Consider the following 21,160-nt stretch of genomic DNA (forward strand, 5'->3'; position numbering starts at 1 on the left):
ATACTTGCGTTTGCGCTTTATTCTACACTTGACATGAATGATTTCACGAATGATCCATGGATTATGATGTTTAGTTTTCTTTCTACGTGTCAGTATGAATTTATCAATACAACACCTAACAATAGAGTTGAACTTGTCCCAGAGAAATGTGGCGTCATCATCACGTTTGAATTCATCAAGGGAAAGGTGTAAGCAATCAAAGATGGATTTGTCATCAGCCGATGAAAAATCTAGAAAGGACTGCGTGATAAGTGTAACTTGGATGCATTTACGTATTTCCAAGTCCACATGTACAAGTTTGTGGTCAGCTATACCTTCAGTTAAGACAACAGTAGAATTTTCCGACAAGCCTTTCATAAATACAAGATCAAGAATCAATTGGGTCAGACCTGTGACACGTGTGGGATGTAATACAACCTGTTTAAGATCATGAAACAACATAGAATCAAGAAGGAGGCATGCACTGTCAGCATCATGAGAGCCAGAGATTGATAAGCTGTTCCCAATCAACGCTTGGTGGATTGAAGTCACCGGCCATTAAAACTTTATGATTAGGTCGGAGCATGTGCTCCAAGTAGACGGAAAGAGATCCCACGAATGACACTGGGCTTTTGGGAGGCCTGTACACGGCACCGACTAAAACAGAAAGATCTCAATATTCAACTTCACACCAAATGCTTTCATGCTGTGGTATGTTTGGAAGCTGGACACAAGTTATCTCCCTTTTTGCGATCAAGGCAATGCCCCCTCCTCACCCAGTGCGGTCGCATCGAATTATTTTGTGGGATGGGGGAATTATTTCGGAGTCATTTATTTTGACGTAATAGTTCTGTGGAAACCCGCAAGGTGGAGAGAAGTAATTAATAAAGGGAAAATCAGACATCCACCTGTTCGTAGCAAATGCTACAAAGGAAACCCATACGGGTTCCTCGAAAGAAAAGCCTCGCAGTTGAAAAAACATTTGTCCTGGTTCGAGACTAAAACCCGGGACCACCTTGGGGCAGCTGCTCTACCATCTGAGCAAACCAGGCGGCTTGGCAGATGGTAGGGCGAAGTCGAATTTGTCAACAACTCATAGCAAAGGCAAGAGTTTGACGTAACAGTTCTGCAGAAACCCGCAGAACTATTATGTCAAACTCTTGCCTTTAACTCTTGCACTTTTTGGTAGGTACACGTCCTAGCGAGAACTCGGCAGGTTGCACAGACACACTACGCAATACATCTTGACACTAAGAAGCCTGCACAGCAGATCACAAAAGCTCGATACCAGTTTAAAGAGTGATGACCTTGTCATTATTAGAGATGACAAAGTAACCATTACATTTTCGAAATTAGCAAAAGTAGTTGAATGATGGGTACGTCAGAGCGTGCAACGTCCGACTAGAAAACGATACGGAGCTTACGAGACTGCTTCAAGTTCTTTGTCCCCAGGAATTGTGCAAATGACATTGTCAGCTGCGGAGGATGTTGGAAATGGTGCTCGCACGGTGCACCGAAAAGGATGAAGAAAGTGACGGGTTCACGACTGGCAGAATGCTAATGTTAGGCTTGTTATGTTGAGTTTGCCGTGATTGGATGGCTTAGCACTCTGCGCCAATAAACCCGGCAGAAGTATCTTTTCCCACAAGAGAGGAGCTATGGCATGCTATATTCAACTCTCAGTGAATCAGATTTATATCTTGCAAGAAAGTGCTTCTTCTTTCCTTTTTTGTTCTGATCTAACAGCTATAAAAATATTACAATTATGTTTATAGATATCGAAGCATTTTGAAACATTGTCGATAATGAAGTATGAATTGGCATCTGCCAAAGGCACCTATGCGTGCGCACAGTGAGCGCACACTGTCGCGCGTCGTTGTGGACGCAAACCGCCATTCCTCATGAGGTGCGGCAAGTGCAAGGCGCATAGACACGAGCTTGCGCGGGTGCACAAGCATATGTGTGGTCTGAGCTTAAAGCAGGGTGCGTGGTTGCATATGCACTCAGCTGTGCTTACACCCACGCACAGCCACAACAGAGACGCACGCCAGAAATTGCGATGTGCGCCAACTTACCCCCCGCTCCTTGCATGCACTTAATCGTGTACTGTGAGCTCGCTCCCCTCCGCTCTTTCCCTTTGCTTGCACAGGAAGACTGCGCTCGTGCGTGAAGCCATCATCTTTCTTTTTCATCCTCGCACACTTTCACTCGCACCTAAAGCACCAAAGTGTGTGGGGCGTGATAAGATCCTATCGCACTTTGACTTTATACTAAACATGGCGCCACATCACTTCGGCGGTCGCTCTTGTCACACCGTGCATGATTTGAGAGGTGTGTTTGCAAGCAGCTGCTTGCAATTCAATCCTTCGACCATCTCTCCATGTAAGTTTCGATTTATTGTCTCGGCATTTTTTTGTTGAGGAAACGAAATTTCATTATTTTGAAATCACATACAAACACACTTCGTTATATTGGGGTCCTAATTACATGGTGTTCTATGGACAAGAGATTATGAAAAGTTAAATGCTTCATTACATCGAGAATTTTTCATATTGAAGTTTGTTGATATCAAGGTTTAATTGTAATCACTATTTTCATTCATCTTGCTGAGTAACTGGACAAGTTTAATGGGGTCACTGATGTTCATGTGCTTTAGGAACATTTGAAGAATTCCCCAAAAATTAGTAATCTCATGCACCAAGCCGCGGAGTGCATAATGTCTATAGGCCTTTCCTATAGCCAAAGGAATGATAAAAGGAGCTACTTTCCACTACATACTAAGCCTATGTGTGATATCACATTAGGCTGATGAATTAAGTGAGATGGCTCTTCTTGAAGTGTGTTGATACTGCAAAGGAACAACTGAGATTGAAAGTGTCTCAGTTAATCCCATGTGCATACATACCCTATTTCCTTTTTTTCTTTTTTCTTCTTTTTTTTTTGCAACATAGGTCACAGCAGTTCCGTGCAGCTGTGCAGGGCTTTCCTGCAGTATGCAAGCAGTCTTTGCAAGAATTCAAAGGAGACGATGAAATCAACGCCTTGTTCTCTCCTATGAAAGATTGTCAATGTGATAACTGACAAAAAGGTTGCTCAGTGCCCAAGTCACTCTCGCTGAACAGACTCATATTAGAATTGATCTCGGTTGCTTCGCCACTCAAATTTGATTGTACGTAGACAAGTTTTCGAACATGTTTACTTGTGAGCCTGTTGCGAAGCTTCTTATGAACATTATGAAACAAAAACCAGCTTCCATCCCAGCTGGCACATGGTGAAGGTACCTGCAGCAGTCTAGAGGAGCTATATACGGGCATCAGGGGCCTATTAGTGCAAGGGCCTTGCCAGCAGCTTGATGTTTCCACATGCTTCGCGGAGTCCCAGATGCCATTCTTGGATTAAAACCCATAGGGGTCCTGTATTTCGCTACGTTTGAAAGCTACGCTACGTTATAAAATAGAAATGAAGGCATACAAAGATGCTTGAAAACTGTGCTACTGTTTTATTGTCATTGTCATTGCTTCTAGAATTGTATGTGTCACATAAGAAAATGGCAAGTATAACTGTGTGTGTAAATTTGAATGGTATCTTTCCACTTTCTCTGTGCTGAGAAAAAAAAATAAAGACAAACATTTCTTGTTTCCCAATATTTACAGATTTCTTGCCTACCCTTACATCACTGGTCACGACGCACCAGAATATAACAAGCAACCCAATCATGCATTGGAATAGGGATTTCAAGAAATGCTACAGCAGTGAACATTTTAATAAAACATGGAGGCAACTTGCACAAAGCATTTTACCCACAGACAGATTAACCTTCAAAACTACAAAGCACGTATAAGACAGTAAGCTGTCGAGGCACATGGGGCAACACTTGAGAAAAATTTGATGGCTTGCTGTGTGGCATTCACTGCCCCTTGGATGAAGCTCTTAACCACTGGAAAATTGGCAACCCTTTATACACAGAACAAGGTCTATCATAAAGAGTTATCATATGGTAAAGGGGCTGGGGCTAGGATGGATTCCCTCAAAAGCACGTAGAAGCACTTACCCAGTGAATAAAACACTGTTCTTAGCAACCTCAGAAAGAAAACAACACACTTCATTGTCGGATGCTCAACCTATATACCGTATACAAGCCACACATTGATAAAAGCACTTAACTTGCAAGGAAAGGACTTACCGAAGGTCCAATCTCGAGCTCCAGTGAAAGAACATCGGGCACCATGGAACCTGGATCAAAGTCATCTGGGGCTACCAGTACTGCACGCTTTTTGGGCGGACGGATTGGTGAAAGCAGCAGCTCTTCCTTTTCAGGTGTTGTCACGTCAAAATCCAGTGGGTGTGCAAAGTCCAATGGAGGAATGGGGTGGTAGGTATACTGCAGGCTGAGTGCCACTATGGGCACTGAGACGACTTCCACCCATCCCTTGCTGCACAAAATTAAGTTCGCAAGTGTTAGGCAGTGCCCACGACGGTTAAAAAGGAATCTGTCTGATTAAACATGGCAACACTGCCTTTGCATAAATATAACACCTTTCCTTTCTCCCATGTAGTGTGTGTTCTAAGCTAAATAAACTGCTTACTACACAATGCTCCTATACCCCATTATTGGCTATAACAATTAAATCTGGATACTGGGTGCTTGCACAACAAACAAAGGGTGCAAAATCCCGGAAAATAAAAATAAAAAGACAGCCACATCACCACGCTCGTCTTCGTGCTGCACACCCTTCGCAGCACACTTTTGTCGCCCCTCTTCCATCTCTCTTCCACCCTACCAACATTGGCAAGAGGATGGATGGAAGGGGCACGCGATGTGATGCAACAAAGGTGTGCTAGGCAGGGTGCACAGAACAAAGGTGGGCGTGGCAAAATGTTTTGTTTTTTGTTTCTTCTTTTTTTACTGAGACAATGTGAAAAAGGTATGCAATGTAGCGTGCATAAAAAAAAAAGGCAGGTGTAACAAAGCAGCCCGCATTACCTCCTCTCGCTTGAGTATATTAATTCTTTTTCCTTTTGGCAGACACATCTAGTAGCCAGATTTAATTGTTATAACCAATAATGTGTCATGGAAGCATTTTAGTAAATGGTTTATTTTACCAAAGAACACATACAAAAGTTGACGGTGCTTCAGTTGCTCATTGTTATAGCCGATATATTGTTATAACCAATGTTGCTATAAAAGGGTTCAACTGTATTTCAGAACCATGGTTAAAAATTGAAGCAACATCTTATTTCACCAATATAACAGATGCAGCTTACAAAAAGGCAATATCTATTTTTGGTGCGTAGTTATAGATTTATAAACTCCACACTTCCATATGTTTACACTTACAAATATTGGTAAATTTTTTTCGTAACTTTCTGGTCCTAAATCTAAATTTTGCTTCCTAGAGACCCTAAACTTAACTTTCTCTCTCAGATACAACAAAATTATTTCAAATGAGTGCAATGGTTGTCTTATAAAAGCATTCCTGCATTTTACATGTATAATTAAACCTCAATATAACAAACTACAATATTGTCATGCAGTAGTGACGGTAAAGAACACAGTAGCAATACCATGAATGAAGAGACTTTTATTGGGCCAACCTGTGCCCACAAAGGCAAGTTACACTCAAAGCACAACGATAGTGGTGAACACAGTCAGCGACCGGCGAAATTTGATCAGCGGGTCTAGTGCGTCGGCTTTTATACATGAGTCACCGAAGGTTCCAGAGTGATCGGTGGTGGCGGCATGTCTTCCAGAAAGTACTACACAATTCGCGTCGCACATATATGCAATCAGATTACACAAACTTCGGTGACAACAGACAGCAGATACCAACTATCGATAACATACAAGAAACTTCCGATACATACAGGTGCTTCCTGCACTGAGCAATGACGTTTGTTAATGAAACGTGGTCTCCCGATAAAGTTGAACAAGAACCCATGTCAATATAACAAGATAAATCTTCCACAATGAAGCAACATTATGCAATAAATGGAAACTGGCACATGACTGACGGTCAAATGGCTGAAATATATATGTCTACTTACAAAAGCATGTGATCGGTAAAGTTGAGTTTCGGTACCAGTAATGCAAAACGTTAGATCCCCATGCTGTCAGGTTTCGTATAAAGTCGAAGAGCACTAAGATCTTATTGTGCCCCCATGCAACATGTTCTATCGGTGTGAGGGTGAGCTGAGAAGGAAAGGTGGCTCGATGTGCACTGTCTCGATGTGCATAAAAGTGGGGGTGAGCAAGCGTGCGGTAACGTGAACAAGCATGCACTGGGGGAGGGGGCCGCATTTACTCTCCACTACCTTTTATCTTGGAGGTAATGCCTGTAATGTGCCGTCTTCACTTGCGTTTCGTGCTGGAGGTCCCATAATATCCCCTTTTTGAGATGCATTGAAGTAAGAGGCAGATGCATTCACTCAGATTTGCCTGCACTCTTCATCATGCCAGTGTTGAGGTAGTGAGTGTTTGTGGCCATCACACGAGACCTGTTCAAGTTTGCCTATGAAAATGTGCCATCATGCTTGTTAATCTAATCAAGTAAGAGAATGTTTGCTGCTATTTATACAGCCAATAAAATTATGAACTTTTGTTTGATGTCTAATACTTTGCTATCGTTATCAATGCTTCACCTCTCGTGTGGAACTATAACTTTTTTACTCGAAGAACCAACACTGGAAATAGTGCATAAAGGCTACCAAAATTTTGAACACCCTACCAGATTTTGTTTGGTTTCTTGGACATGACACGTGCATGCAAGGTCACAAATCTACAACAAATATGTCTCAGTGAACAATGGGTTGTCACCAATCGCCTTGATTTCAAGTGATCTTACATTGAAGCTTTCTTCGCCACATTTGACAAGTTTTGATGTTGCATTCATTGGACTGTGTGGACAGCGGTCTGCTGATAGCATCATCCCACTGCAGGCAACTTCACCAGCCGCAGCGGCAGAGTGGACGCAAAAGCTTCGCATGGCAAATCGCCAAACCTCAAATTCAACAAAATAATTTTTCTAATGAAAATTTATTTTTTCCAATTGCCCCATAATCCAGAGCTTTCAATGGTGCCTTCTATGTAAGAAAAATTGGCCAGCGACTGTACTTATTTTTATAAAAGGCAAAATTTCAATAAAATGAAGCCAAGTGCTGATAATACGGATTTTCTCACATCAAGGTTGTGAGGGTACTGGGCCAATGCCAGGTGTCATAGCGTTGCAAGCACGAGAAGGTAGGCAACTGTGTAGAGTAGCAGGCACAGGATGGAAGGCAACGGTGTGTGGCGGGGAGAACATGGAAAGCATGTGCGCGTGATCGGCATGCGGGGAGCGCACGACGACGAACTGAGTGAGTGAAGTAATTGGCGGAGCAACCGCGTGCGGTTGGCGAGTCGAAACACAAACTGCATGTGTGTGCATGCGCCGAGGATTCCCCCAAATTAAGAATGTACACTCACCCACAAAATATTTCTCGGTGTGCGAGCACGTGTTGAAACGAACCTCCTCCCCTTCTAGCTGCACACCCCTGTTGTTGAGACCCACGCATGCGCGTCCCTCCGAGACTGCAAGCATGCATGCTTCCATGCTTCTTCCTGGCACACCGGTGATATCAGAATGTAGCCGCGAGGTGCCCCTCTTGCAAGTGGCACAAAACTATGTGACGCATGAGCTTGAGCGCGACGCTGCGGCCGCTTTTTTTGAGTCACGAAGGCTGAAGCATAGGGCCTGGTGGCGAACGCCACCAGTCATTTTTTTTTCTGCATTGCACCTTCTCGTGGCCAATCTTCAATGCTTGTTTCTTTTTATGAACGGTGCGTTCTCACGCAGAAGAGCATGGCAGAAAACGCGCTCTATAGAACAAGACAGGCAAGACGAAAACGATGCTGTCGTGTCTGACGGAGATAATGCCACCTTCTCTGCCCTTGTGCAAGAAAATTTTTATTGACTATGGTGTATCCGTAAAAGCCCAGACTGATACCAGTGCACACATTCGGTAATGAACTCAAACCTCTGTGAGCAACTAAAGAAGGTTCTCACTCCTGTGCCGTTACCTGTCATTTGGGCATAACTCCAGCTGTTATTGGTATGCGTGCAGCTCGTGTGGCTGTAGCTGGATGCCGCACTTCTGTTTTGTTTTATGTTTTGCTGCACTAGCGTTACAATATAATCTTGGGCCTCGATTTTTTTTGTTGGCCCATTTGGCCTTCACTGACTGTTCTGTGGGAGTTGTGTAAGTTTTCCTACCACATGATTTAGACCCTCAGGATCTTACTTCGAGTTGTTTGTTTTCAACTGATTACTTTCACTTGCCTCATCTCGCCGTAGTTTATATTGCAGTATCACCCAAACTACCTGATAAGGACAGAGGGTATGTCATCTCTCCTAACACTACCACCCTCCCTTCGCACAATGTGTGGGGACAAGTGACTCTCACGCGTCCCCTGATATATTGTTTTCCCGCATAACTCCCGTAATCCAGCTTTGCCGCATGACTTGGTGCCCGCAGCAGTCGGTGTGGTTGAAGCGCATTGCGGGTGATGGCGCGAGTGTGGCTCTGCTAACGCCACCTAACAGTGGGGTTACTTGGGCGTGAAAAGGAGAAGGCACTTCCTCTTTTGGCTCAGGATCGGCAAGCGGCGCGGACATTCTGCGAGCGCACCGATCCATGCTTCTGCGAGACCGTCTCGCAAGGCATACCCATGGACGAACACGATCATCGGTTGAACGAACACGATCGGTTGAACGACCATCGTTCAACGACCACCGCCACCGTTTAACGTTGAACGAACGCGTGAATGACCAGGCGTTGGTTTCTAGCATGGGGCGAACATATTCACTCATTATCCGGTCATGGTGAGTCGGACCTTAACAATTTGTTGCATGCCCATCGGCATGTTTTGAGTATTGGCGTATCTGCATGCTTGTCCGCGGACTGTCTTGCTTTCGCCGCGTGCGCGTTTTCGCACCGTGCCATGAGCTTTAGGCTGCAGAATATAAGCATTTGACAGTATACAAGCAACCATTTTTGCATGGGCGCTATCAGAGCTGTTCAAAATTAATTTCATTGCATAGACTTCGACGCCTACAGGGACTGTGATGTGCTGTCGCAACGATTCAATCTTTTCTTTTTTCTTCTACATTCCTGGACGTTTCAATATTATTTCTCGAGTTGCGTTGCACTGTATGTTTATCGGTGTTCTCAGTGTGCGATTTCCCGCTGCTTCTTTTTTGTAATCCAGTGCATTAATTCATAACACAAAAATGAACATATCCCATGCTTTTTTTTAAAGAGCTTCTTACCGCTCCCTTTCCACTCCAGTGAACTTGCCAGTATCTATAGCATCGACAAGTTCATTGAACAAACCGTCATGACATAAGTCGTGCGGCGGACTCGGGCGAGCGTCTCAGTGCGCGTTTTCCAAACATCGCAGACCCGGCGCCATTGCAGAAATCTAGCACATCAAACCACACTAGCATATGGCTAGAGTGGATTTTGATTGCTAGCGTCGACGACGTGCTTTCTTGAGCAAGGCGACAGTGGCAGAAGTCTGTTTGAACATTTAAACATGCTAAGCCTTTTCACAAATATATCTTTTTTTATGACATTCGTCGGTATGAGAACCACGTGGTCTGCATCCTGGGAGAGCGAGGCTTCGCGCCCGCAGAGCATTGGCAAGCTTGAAGCGAGTGAGTATGGAAGCCTCGTGGGTAGTCCGAATTTCTTATGTAAATAGCTTCTTCTGTCTCTTTGACTCTGATGAATCGCGACTCTGGGCGCCGAGTAGCCACAGGCCACGGGTGCCACTACTGGCTGACTGGTATTGGGGCCTGGCACCGGGCGCTCCGACACCGTCTGGGACGGTGGGCGCTGTCAACTCGGATGCTGTGTGCATCGAGCGGAGTAGGACCACCTAACAGAGCTGACGTCTCCTCGTGGCTGCCTGTTTTGCGCCCATTTTGGGTGTAGTTTTTTGGATGCCGGTTGTTGTCAGGGTAGCGACGCTTTAGGCCTAAGGCTTTACGAAGCTGCCTGTCGCACGTGGAGGGACACAACCTGGTGGACCGTGGCGTTGAGGTTTTGCAATTTGCTTCCCTCATACTATTTAGCCTCGCACGAATTGAAATTACTCGTTCGACTCAAGGAAGCGAGCTTCGTTCACATGAACTTAGCATCTGAGTAGCTGCCCCATCTTTTGCTAGCCGAGTTGAACATCGTACCACGTGGGCAATGCGCATGCAGACTTCCTCTCCCTTGCACTACGTTAGTGTTTGCCAAGTGTGTTGAGTGTACGCAGCTGATTGGAGTCACCCCTGGTTTGCTGTCACCTGCACATTGTCTGCACTGCTGACCCTGACTACGATTGAACCACCCCGGGCAATGGTGCTGCTGTGGCTGGTTCGGCGCAGCGAGTTTATCGGCCGCCTGTATCTGGCTCGCAACCCTCGGCGGCAGAGAAAAGAGCCGGCGGTCACCGACAGCTACTGCAACTCTCGTCAGCAGGGCGCGAATGACGCTTGCTCATACCGACTAATGCGTCGGCGTTTCCAGAATCCTGGTTGGGGGGATGTGGGGATGCACGACTCTCATGCGTCCCCTGATGTTGTTTTCCCGCGTAGCTCCCGGCCCCTGTAATCCGGCTTCGCCGCGTAGCCTGATGCCCGCAGCAGTCGGTCTGGTTGAAGAGCAGTACGAGAGATGGCGCGAGTGTTACGCTGCAAATGCCTCCTAACGGCGGCGTTACTTGGGCGTGGAAAGGAGAAGGCTCTTCCTCTTTGGCTTGAGGTTGGCAAGCAGTGCAGACATTCTGCGCGTGCGCTGATCCATGCTTCTGCGAGACTGTCTCGTAAGGCCTACCCCGGGAATGGACGAACAAGATCGTTCGAACGCGCCACTGTTCGCGTGACCGTACGCGCGAATGACCAGGCGTTAGGATCCAGCATGGGGCGAACATATTCGCTCACTATCCGGTTGCGGTGAGTCGGACTTCTTAGATTTGTCACGTGCCCATTGGCATGTTTTGTGGATACCAACTCGGCTAGCAGGCATTGGTCTATGAAAGGTGCAATAAAAGTCCTTGTGATTGTTTGCACTACTGTGTTGTCGTTCCATTGTTTAAGAGTACGCATGAGAACACCACAACTTACACACAATTCTGTGCCATATATTGAGTAAGTGAAGCTGAGGAAATAAAAACATATTTAATTGCCCTGGAAAACATACTTTTGCAATTTATTATTTTATTTCAAATTACTGGAAGGCAAGACTGTAATAGTTCTGTCTTGCTGTTTTTAGGTCAGAGTCAGTTTAGTCTTGACTTTTATGTATGTCTTGTGTAGCAAGAAGAGGTTGGGTTCATCAACAATTCTTTTGTGCAGTTCCTTATTTATCTGAAGCTTTTTCAACCTCACATAGTACTACACCTTCTTTACAAAAAAAAAGTGTTTTCTTTAGCTGTTGACTGACCAGCAATGTGAAGATGTGGGAAGCACATCGAGTTAAGGATTGTACATTCTCGTATTTTCCTAAATGTGTGCACTGAAGCAAGCATCGCATGTATTGCAAAAGTGCGAAAATCACCTGGGCTGGGCTACAAAGTGCCATTTCTTGTCTGGAGGCGGCTGTAGTCTGGGAGCTCCCATTCGGTCAGTAACCAAGGCACTGCGGTCTAGCAGCAGGAGCAGTTCACGATGGGGATCCCCCTCAGGTAGAGAGGCCAACATGGAAACACTTTCAGCCTAAAAAAAAAGGTTGTTTAATTTTAGACACATTCGACTGAAAGGAATTACATGCAGTGAGCAAACACTAGTATAGAGCATGGGCATCTTGCAAATTGTTTCGCACAGAACAGGTTGAAACATGAGCAAAGGTATACGGATCATGGGTTCCACACAAAAAATGGAAGATGTGCCTGTGGCATTAAATTTATCTATGCTTTTCACTGACTAGTTTTTTCCATGAGAAAAGAGATGGCACTTGCGGCATGCCCAGCCATTTCTTGCCTCAAGGCTATCTGTGGTGCCTCGGTGGCAGTTCGACTCCCAGTTGCGGCGCCCACCATGTTCCGATAGGAGTGAGTTGCAAAACACTCCAGTAGTTACATTTAAGCACAAATTGAAGAACTCCAGGTGGTCGGAATGAATCCCCCACTACGTCATGTTATCTCACAGCCTGTGTGCTGCTTTGGCAACCCACAATTCAAGTTTCCCGTATAAAACCACAGTGCACAGGCACAGCACCTGCTCCAAAATATTTGTCCCAGGGTAACTGGGATTTGCTACAGAAAGTAGTATAACCACAGTCACAGCGATAGAATAATCACATTAGGCGAATGCAGAGAGAACTTCCTAATTCTTTAAATCCTCAATACACATACCTTTGCTGGGATGCAAACTGTCAGCGTAGTGCAATCAGATACGAAACCAAAAATGCATCGGTGGCATTCGTCGCAACCTATCATCATAGCCAGCCTAGCCAAAGCCATCGCCATTGCCTTCCCAAGATGAGGACATCTGAAGTTCTCGCCAGTGCGTTCTAGAAGGGGTGCGTGGGCTCACTGCCATATGGCCCCACTGCTGCACTGTGCTGCACTCGGTGTCGGCCACATTGGTGGCCACCAGGGGAATGCGTTGACATGCATTGCTCCTGAAAAACTTTCCCGTACTCGCTGCGCCACTGGGTTGGCATGATTACGGTGGCTAGTACCTTGGTGTTCTCAGCTCTCGCTTTGAAAGGGCCGCCATCTTCGTATGCGGAGTAGTGCTGCTCTTTGCTTGCTTGAGGCTTTGCTCAGTATTCGGTACATGTGAGTGAGAATGCGTAGGCATCATCGAAGCTATTGCTTTGCAACCAGACACGGAACAGGCTACAGTCGTGAGAAGAATGCACCATAGCTGTCTTTGTTCATTGTCCCCTACAATGAAGAATGGCGAGAGCAATGGCAAAGGAACTTCCAACGTGCTGGTAAGAAACTAGATCACTCCTGTGCTGTCTCCAAACTACATTTCAAGCTACAGTGTATAATTTCAGCCTAGGTAAACCTAATAGACAGCAAGAAGTTGTGCATTCGTTGTGACAGGCCGTTGTTGCTGGAGAATGCCATCCTTGTGATTCTTCTGAATTTGCCTCAGTATCTATCTAATAAAACAACCTCAAAGCCAAGGATCAAAAGAAAGAGATGCGAATATAATGCAACAACCGTGAAGAGGAGCCAAAGCATACTGGACAGTGACTATTCAGATTTTCCTTTGGCTACTACCAATGCTTCATGGCAGAATGCAGCTCAGTGCAAGATGAAGATGTTACAGCAGAGACAATACGGCGCTTGTTGTTTCTTTTTCGTGTGAAGACTCCTTCCAAATACTGGAGTTATGCATCATATCATCTCCCAATCTCAATGGAGTGCTCTTTTACACGTCGGCACAGAAAACGTGCACAAATCAAATTGCACTGGTGCAAGAATGAGGTTTTGCCTGTAATAAATCAACAAAGACAAGGACTGCAAAGCAGCAGTGCTTAAATGATAAATGTCATAATTGGTTGTCAACACAATTTTTTATAATAATAGCAACGTGCCTTCATGGTCCAGGCAAGAACATACGTTCCCCCTCCCCACCCCAACACGTTGTTGTGGCTTAGCAGCTATGGTATTGTGCTGCATAACTCAGCTGCATATTTCTTCCAAATATTTTGCCATGAGATAAAGCAGCGTCTTAGGATTGCAGAAAAAGAGTTAATTAAAAATGTGAATGTTTGAGCAAGTTGGTCAATGCATAGCTGCACTGTTTAATTTCATTAATTTCTCGATTTCTTACATTGTTGGCTGATACGAATTTCGAGTGATACGAACTTTTTCACTGTCCCGAGGGATTCATATCATCAAGATTCTACTATAGTAAAGAAACAGAATAGTCCAAGGCACAGGTAAAACAATGAAAAACTTGCCTGAATCCAAAACTTGAGTCCAAGCTGAGGGGGCAGGAAATCCACAAAGGGAAGGTCAAATGACAAGTCGAAGACCTCACCACAGAAGGCCACCCGGGCTGTTGAAATAAATTTTCAACATCAATGACACCAATATACAGAGCATCATAATGAGAGCTAGCCTACAGAAACTATAAGCTATACTGATTAATGTATTGTGTTAGCCAAAACAATGAACTTATGATCAACAAAAGTGAAAACAAAAAAAGCAGCAGCTACAGAACTTATGTAACAGTGCGAAAAAATAAGGAAAGAACGACAATAGAGACAGAATGAAAAGAGCGCTATCTTCTAACTGTTTATTCTACTTACTATGCTAGGCTATGTACACATACAAGGCACCAGCAGGAAATAGAAAAAAGAAAGAAAAGAAGAAGAAAAATAACAACAGTCAACATGAATGGCACATGGTGATATCATCAGGGTCTTAATCACGAACCAGCTAGAAACCTTAGCCCTTCCTTGGTCAATGTAAGTGATGGCATGCTTACACACCCCTCTCCTACACGACCAATCTTAACCTCAGAAGGACCGTCTGTTGGGCTAATTGGTCGCACATTGTAAATTCCAAAAACAGCACAAACAATACACATACACTTAAAGAAGACAGGAAAGACGCAAACAAGTGCTACTACCAACTGACCAACTGTTTATTACAATCGACACACCCTTTGATTTTACAAGTGAGCCACGCACAAGTGTCACACCCCTTTTTCCCATGCGAAGGTGAGCGAACCACATGGCTCGAGTGGCTTTAGAAGAATTCCATATCCATAAAAATTCACCTATCTATGTAAACGAAACATTTTTGCTCTTGCAAAGCGCCAACCTGGACTTCTTATCTGCTATCTAAAGCAGGCAGCAGTTTTGTTCACCTTTTTTTGTTTTTACTTATGTTTATCACCTTCGCATGGTAAAAAGGAGTGTGACACTTGTGCGTGGCTCACTTGATAAAATCGGAGGGTGTGTCGATTGGAATAAACAGTTGGTAGTAGCGCTTGTCTGCGTCTTTTGTGTCTTCTTTATGTGTAGTGTATTGTTTGTGCTGTTTTGGGAATTTACAATCTTGACCACCTCTTAGGAGAAATCGAGGCAGTCAAAACTGCTCATGCAGGAGATTGCTTGTCATTATTTTGCGCCTCGATTATCTCTATGATGCACTGAGAGGTGGTCAAGATTGCTCGTGCAGTAGAGGGGTGTGTGCATTCCCTCACTCACATTGACCAAGGAAGGGCTAAGGTTTTCAGATGGTTCGTGATTAGGACTGTGGTGATACCACCTTGTGCAACTCATGCCGATTCTTGTTTCTTTTTTCTTTCTTTCTTTTTCTCCCTTTCCTGCTGGTGCTTCGTATGTGTATATATGCCCAGCATCGTGAGTAAAATAAACAGTTAAAAGTCAGTGCTATTTTAATTCGGTCTCTATAGTCAACCCTTCTTATTTTTTTATTATCATTTTTTTTACACTGTTACGTAAGTTGCAATGAACCAAATACTTAGCCCAGCAAGCAACCATTCCAATCAATCTGGAGCTGCTAGAACTTTCCGGAATTTGAAGAAAACATTTCCATTCTGCTACCACTTCTGGGCACCCATCCAAACTTACATTTTGCTTTGCTTATAGTGGCTGTCATCGTGCTATTTTGGGAATGCAGACGACTCATTAATTTGAACTTTGTTTGGACTGCACAAAAAAGTTTATTTTAGGATAAGTTACATAGTGAGGAGCCTCCATGCTAAATTCGATGTTTGAAATATGAGCAGAAGTGTCTCAAAAAGATAGCAAAAATAGTTGTTTTTGCTACTGGAACTGAAAAAACCCCGCCATAACTGCTTGCCAGATGTGACGCAAGGCCTAGTTTACAGTTCCTCAACATGACCTGTGCAATCTCAGTGGCCACTTTGGTCCATAGCATAGATGCCGCAAGATGCCCTCTCAGCATTGATATGCTCGGAACTACTGCACGCTTCGATTGGTCTCTATGATTTTCCAGGTGTGGTGATGCGAGCCAGCCCTGGTCGACCCTAGCTTGCAGTGCCCGCGGTGCGCTAAAACTTTTGAACGCAGCGTGCTGGGACTTGCGCCATAAGGACACCACTAGGTGCATGCATCGTATGTTCAAGTGGTGTTTGAAGACTGCTGGCAAGAAGATTATAAAATTACTAATTCTGCATCTTTGCTAAGATTAGTTTAGTGCAGGGATTCTCAAACTGGGTTCCGTGAACGACATTTTAAAGGTTCTGCGAGCGGTCAGAACAATTTCAACCCAATCCCATATTCCCCTATTCACTGCTTCAATTTATCAATTTAGAGAAGAAATACTGCACTGCAGTTTGGATTTCGCAAAGCTATTGCATGCCACAGCCACACTTCAGTAGTCTGTGAGCAGCGAGACACTCATGTGGCAGCGGCACACAAGAGGCCCTGCAATGCCACTTTCAGGTGGCCATATTTGCTCTAGATCTACTCACAGCATGTCACAGAACACAGAGCAAAAGGAATTATGAAAATTAGTCAACACAAGCCAAAGTTACCAGTTAGAGAAAATTCAAGAGACAAGCAAAACGAGAGTTACCCCCCACTAGAATTTTCATGGCTTTAAAGTGCACATTTAACTTTCCAATGATGTCATATGGTGCCACCCAATAGCAGCAGGGCATTAGCACAAGTCAGCACATACCAATTGTCAAGTTTGCTCAGCCTATTGATGGCATTTTCCATGGCCACCCTGATCGGGTGGTGCATTATGTAATCTCGAAGCCTATGGTCTGACTGTTATGGTTATGAGAGCTTCTGCAAAGCGGCTGTTGGCACACCAAAGGGCTCGGCATGTGATGCGTTCTCTCCTGTATTGGCAACACATCACCTGTGGCCATGCAATATTTAAAATGGTTGTAAAAACGTAATCCCATAGATTTTTTTGCAGTAGTCGTAATATTGTGGCAACATAAATCACATACAGTGCAGTCCACGTATAACGATACCACATATAACAATATATCGGTTATAACGATGATGAGTAAACTTGGTATCAACTTACGCATTAGGGCTATGAGAAAAAAAATCTGTATATAACGTTATTCACCACATATCAGATGTAACGATCGAAATTCTGCCATTTGGGCGACATTTTCCATGCAGAATAATCGTGAAATTTGTGTTGCTAAGTTCCCTTTAACCAAGAGGGGGCGAAACGTTTGATTACACAAGTTTGTATCTGCCACCATTACCACAAAGCGCGTCCCACCAGCACGCTAATTGCGAAAGCCATGGAGAGCATCGTAAGTTGGCGCAGCGTGCCACAAGATTGTGCCAGCTGCTTCGAGTGTGTGTCGCTGGCGAGCATCCAGAGAAAAAAAAATGCGAGAAGCAAACTGTGCCTGCGCTCCTTTTCTACGACCTCCCTCTCTTCCTCAACGAGTGCGGAAATGCGCTGTGAAAGCAGCGGGGGCAACGGTCGGTGCGCCATCAAAGCGCAAAGCTGTGGCACTTGATACGAAGCTGCAAATTTTGCAAGACTCGCGCAGTCAATGATACTGACGATTCTGAAAATCGCGGGCTTCGTGAGCCAGGGTGAAAGCCCTCATGTGTGAAACCAACACGGTAGTAGCCGGTGACATTACCGAGCTCTGGGAGCATGTCGCTACTGCTGATAAAATAGGCGGTGCTTCGATCGAGGAGTTTCTGAGTGCAGATAGCGTTGCCTCGTTCTGTGAAGAATCTCTGACAGAGCAATCATCGCGACACAGACAGTGGCAGTGACGACGAGATTGACAGTGGCCAGTTTTTGACAACGACCCAAACGTTCACACAAAGTGCACTGTCATCGATAAGAGTCACTCACTGATTTCATGCACGCTAAATTACGGCCACCAGTGTTCGCGCAGCCGCTGAACATGATGCACACCAGGGTTGTGAACCCAAAACTTCCGCGAAAGCAAGTGCAGATGTCTGACTATTTCAACATGCCTAATGCTTGACACGCTGCTTAGAGGTATAAATAATTTCATTTTTGACACCATACTTTCTACAATGTCAATCTTTTATTGTAAGTGGCAAATTTGGTCCTTTCTACGGGGTACACAATAACTGCACAGAGGTGATGCCATCCATACCGCTCAGGAAGCTTTCCTTGACATATTGCAGGGCCCGTTTAAGACTTGTCACCTGTGACCTGCAGGCCCACGACAGCCAACAAAGTGCTTTTAATTCATGCTTGCGAGCCCAGCTTCTAACACGTAAGCAGTTTGTAACACGTAAACAAGAATCAACTCAAAAATTATGCAGCTGAGAACCATTTCCGAATTTGTCTGTCTGCTTAACTCTTTTGGCTGACAGATAAGTATACGGTTAACAAACACACATTTACACATCATTTGTGGTTCAAGCGTATCAGTGTAGGCATGGCAAAGTTTCTATGCAAAATTGCTTGCTACCGCATTGCATCGATCCCGTAATGAAAACATGCAACGAGTGTTTCGATTTGCACGAGGAGCACCACTGCATGCCGGGTGAAGCGGCATTTAGGCTTAATGTTACAATCAGTATATCGAAGACCATTCTGCAGAGTGGTTGACTTGTGACATTTGTTTGCAAGAAATAAAATAAGCTTTTGTGCACCCAATACTTCGTCCACGTGAAGACGCTGTTTATGGCACGTGGAGCAGTAGCCACATATGCATGGTCAACACATGCTCTGCTTTAGGGTGTGCGATATGGCACAGTAAAAGAAATTGCTAGTCCATATTATCCTAAGTTTATTTTTACAAGCGATGGCCTTGGAGTTTAAATATAACACACCGTACTGTAAATAACAGAGGCCGCAAGCAGAGGTGGTGCTTTTTGATTAGGCAGACCGAGACAACGTTACTAGACTAGCTTCAGTTTTAAAACTCGGCGCCGTTGCGCGGAACCGCCACCCGCCCGCGCCTTCGTGGCGCTGCAGTCGCGCCCGGCTTCACTTCCTCACTAGCCGGCTACGCGGGCGGGCCGGACTAAGCGCGCGGTGCAGCGTATTGTGTGGTTCGTTGTTGAAGGCGAATTTCAGCAAGCATGTAATCCGCGAAACTGTAGCTTTCGCCGAGTTTGTTGAGAATATAAGCAAACGATGCCGACGTGCTGCGCACCTGGCTGCATAGGCGGCTATCGGAACGATGGCGACAGTTAATAATAATAATATTTGGGGTTTTACGTGCCAAAACCACTTTCTGATTATGAGGCACGCCGTAGTGGAGGACTCCGGAAATTTTGACCACCTGGGGTTCTTTAACGTGCACCTAAATCTAAGCACACGGGTGTTTTCGCATTTCGCCCCCATCGAAATGCGGCCGCCGTGGCCAGGATTCGATCCCGCGACCTCGTGCTCAGCAGCCCAACACCATAGCCACTGAGCAACCACGGCGGGTGATGGCGACAGTTCGGCGCGCTGCTTTTTCTGTGCCGCCAGCAATGCGACGCTTCGCTCGGCGTGGAACAGAGCGATTCTGTTGTTGTTGTTGCTGTTGTCCTGAGTGGCCGTGGCACATACCCACAGTGGGGGATTGGCCAACAATCGGGCGGTTTAATTAGGTGCCTAAAATAATAATGATAACAAGGGAGTTAACAATTTGGGCGTGTGAGTTTAAAAGTAAACGTTTTGTGTTTGGAGAAGAAAAGAAATAATCAGATGAAAACCGGGTATAAGATAATAATAATAATACTAATAATAATAATAATAAATAAAAGATAAGAAATAAAAGAAAGCTATGGTTGGGAGGGAGAACGATCAATCTAACATGGAAATCGATTAGTTTCAATGAGGTAATTTTGGATCGCCAAGCAAACATTTCTGTTGCTGAACCCAACAATGGAGGCTCCAAAAGATAGGATCAGAGGCACTGATAAAGTCAGACCAATAGAGCGAAGCGGGATTTCGAGTAGTCGTTTTCTTATAATAGAAAAACGTCTGCAAGACAACAAGAAATGGTCGATTGTCTCCGCTTCGCCACAGAATGAGCATAGTGGTGAGGCGACCAGACCAGACCTGTGGAGGTAGAAGTTCAATGCAGGTATACGGCAGCGCAGCTTCGTGATGGACACTTCAATTTTCCGTGTTCGGCAAAAATCTCTGTTCCAAGGGTGCAGGAGATGTCCGTACTCCACAGAGTTAGTAATTTCGGAGCCTGATACTGACTGTATAATGATACTCCTGCGAAATCTAGCTGCAGTTACATAAGCAGTCAAAGGGCAGCAAGGAAGAATCGGGCCACTTATCGATGCCTTGGCTAGAGAGTCTGCAATTTCATTAATGATTAGTCCTTTATGGCCGGGCACCCAAATCAAACGCACGCTTCTCAAGTAACCTGGTACCAATGATTGAAATGTCCTCATCACGCGAGAATCACTAGAAGCAGTAAGGGATGAGCACAATGATAAAGAATCAGTAACTATCACGGCTGACGTAATTGATGGTCCTAATTTGCGTAATGCTAGCACCACGGCCATGAATTCGGCTATTCCTTGTGCCGACCGGCACACGCGCTCGTGCCACTGCTCCTACGTTCATCGTCGTCTTCCACAGCTGGCTGCGTTGCCGTTCATCATTCCAGCGTAGAATTTCACTTCTGTCGTCGTAATGGGGAGGCCGCGTTTACGGTGGGAGGGGCCATTGCTTAAGGCAGTATGAGCCACTCATTGTCTTACGTAACGGATAGATTTAATTTCTGAAGAAACTTAATTTTGAATAATCGCAAATCGGGCGAAAGCAGCTAATCATGCCTCCGAGCAAACTCGAGACATCGAACGCAAGCGACGTCGCTTGCGGAGAGAACGACGTCAGTGACGTCGTTCTCTCCGTCGCAGCCGATTGTGTGTGTTACCGCATAATTCAGAAATACTTTAATGAATCCTCTAGATTGACCCAGTGATAAACACGGGCCGCACGTTTCAGCTTCGCTGGTTAACCATCTTCACGGAGTGGAAGAACAGATAATATTTTTGTGTGTGTGTGTGTGGCTTGTGTGTTCAAAGACTGACCTCATCTTTCTTTTTGTTGCGCTTCTTTGGCGTGGCGAGAAGCCTCGGTGGGGATGAAGATCATCCTAATCACACACTTTGGCCAAATGTTCAGGCTTCTGAGCCTAAACTGCGCGAAACGTTAAGACGGCAGGAAAAAACACAGCTTCCGCGCTTCGCTCTATGCGTTTCTTTCTTTCGT

The 21,160-nt window shown here is 45.0% G+C and overlaps 1 protein-coding gene across 4 annotated transcripts in view; it reads right to left on the bottom strand.

Annotated features, from left to right (window-relative positions):
- The window catches only part of tweek (transmembrane protein KIAA1109 homolog tweek), a 576,634-nt gene that overhangs the window by 455,664 nt on the left and 99,810 nt on the right, over positions 1–21,160 (bottom strand). For all 4 annotated transcript variants that reach the window (XM_070534911.1, XM_070534912.1, XM_070534910.1 and 1 more), the window contains 3 exons: positions 13,927–14,024; positions 11,563–11,720; positions 4,163–4,412 (listed from right to left, as the gene is read on the bottom strand). In XM_070534911.1, coding sequence (XP_070391012.1) covers positions 4,163–4,412; positions 11,563–11,720; positions 13,927–14,024 — 506 coding nt within the window. The remainder of the gene's footprint in view (positions 1–4,162; positions 4,413–11,562; positions 11,721–13,926; positions 14,025–21,160) is intronic.

The sequence above is a fragment of the Dermacentor albipictus genome, chromosome 3 (genome assembly GCF_038994185.2).
Source record: "Dermacentor albipictus isolate Rhodes 1998 colony chromosome 3, USDA_Dalb.pri_finalv2, whole genome shotgun sequence".
Taxonomy (NCBI): domain Eukaryota; kingdom Metazoa; phylum Arthropoda; class Arachnida; order Ixodida; family Ixodidae; genus Dermacentor; species Dermacentor albipictus.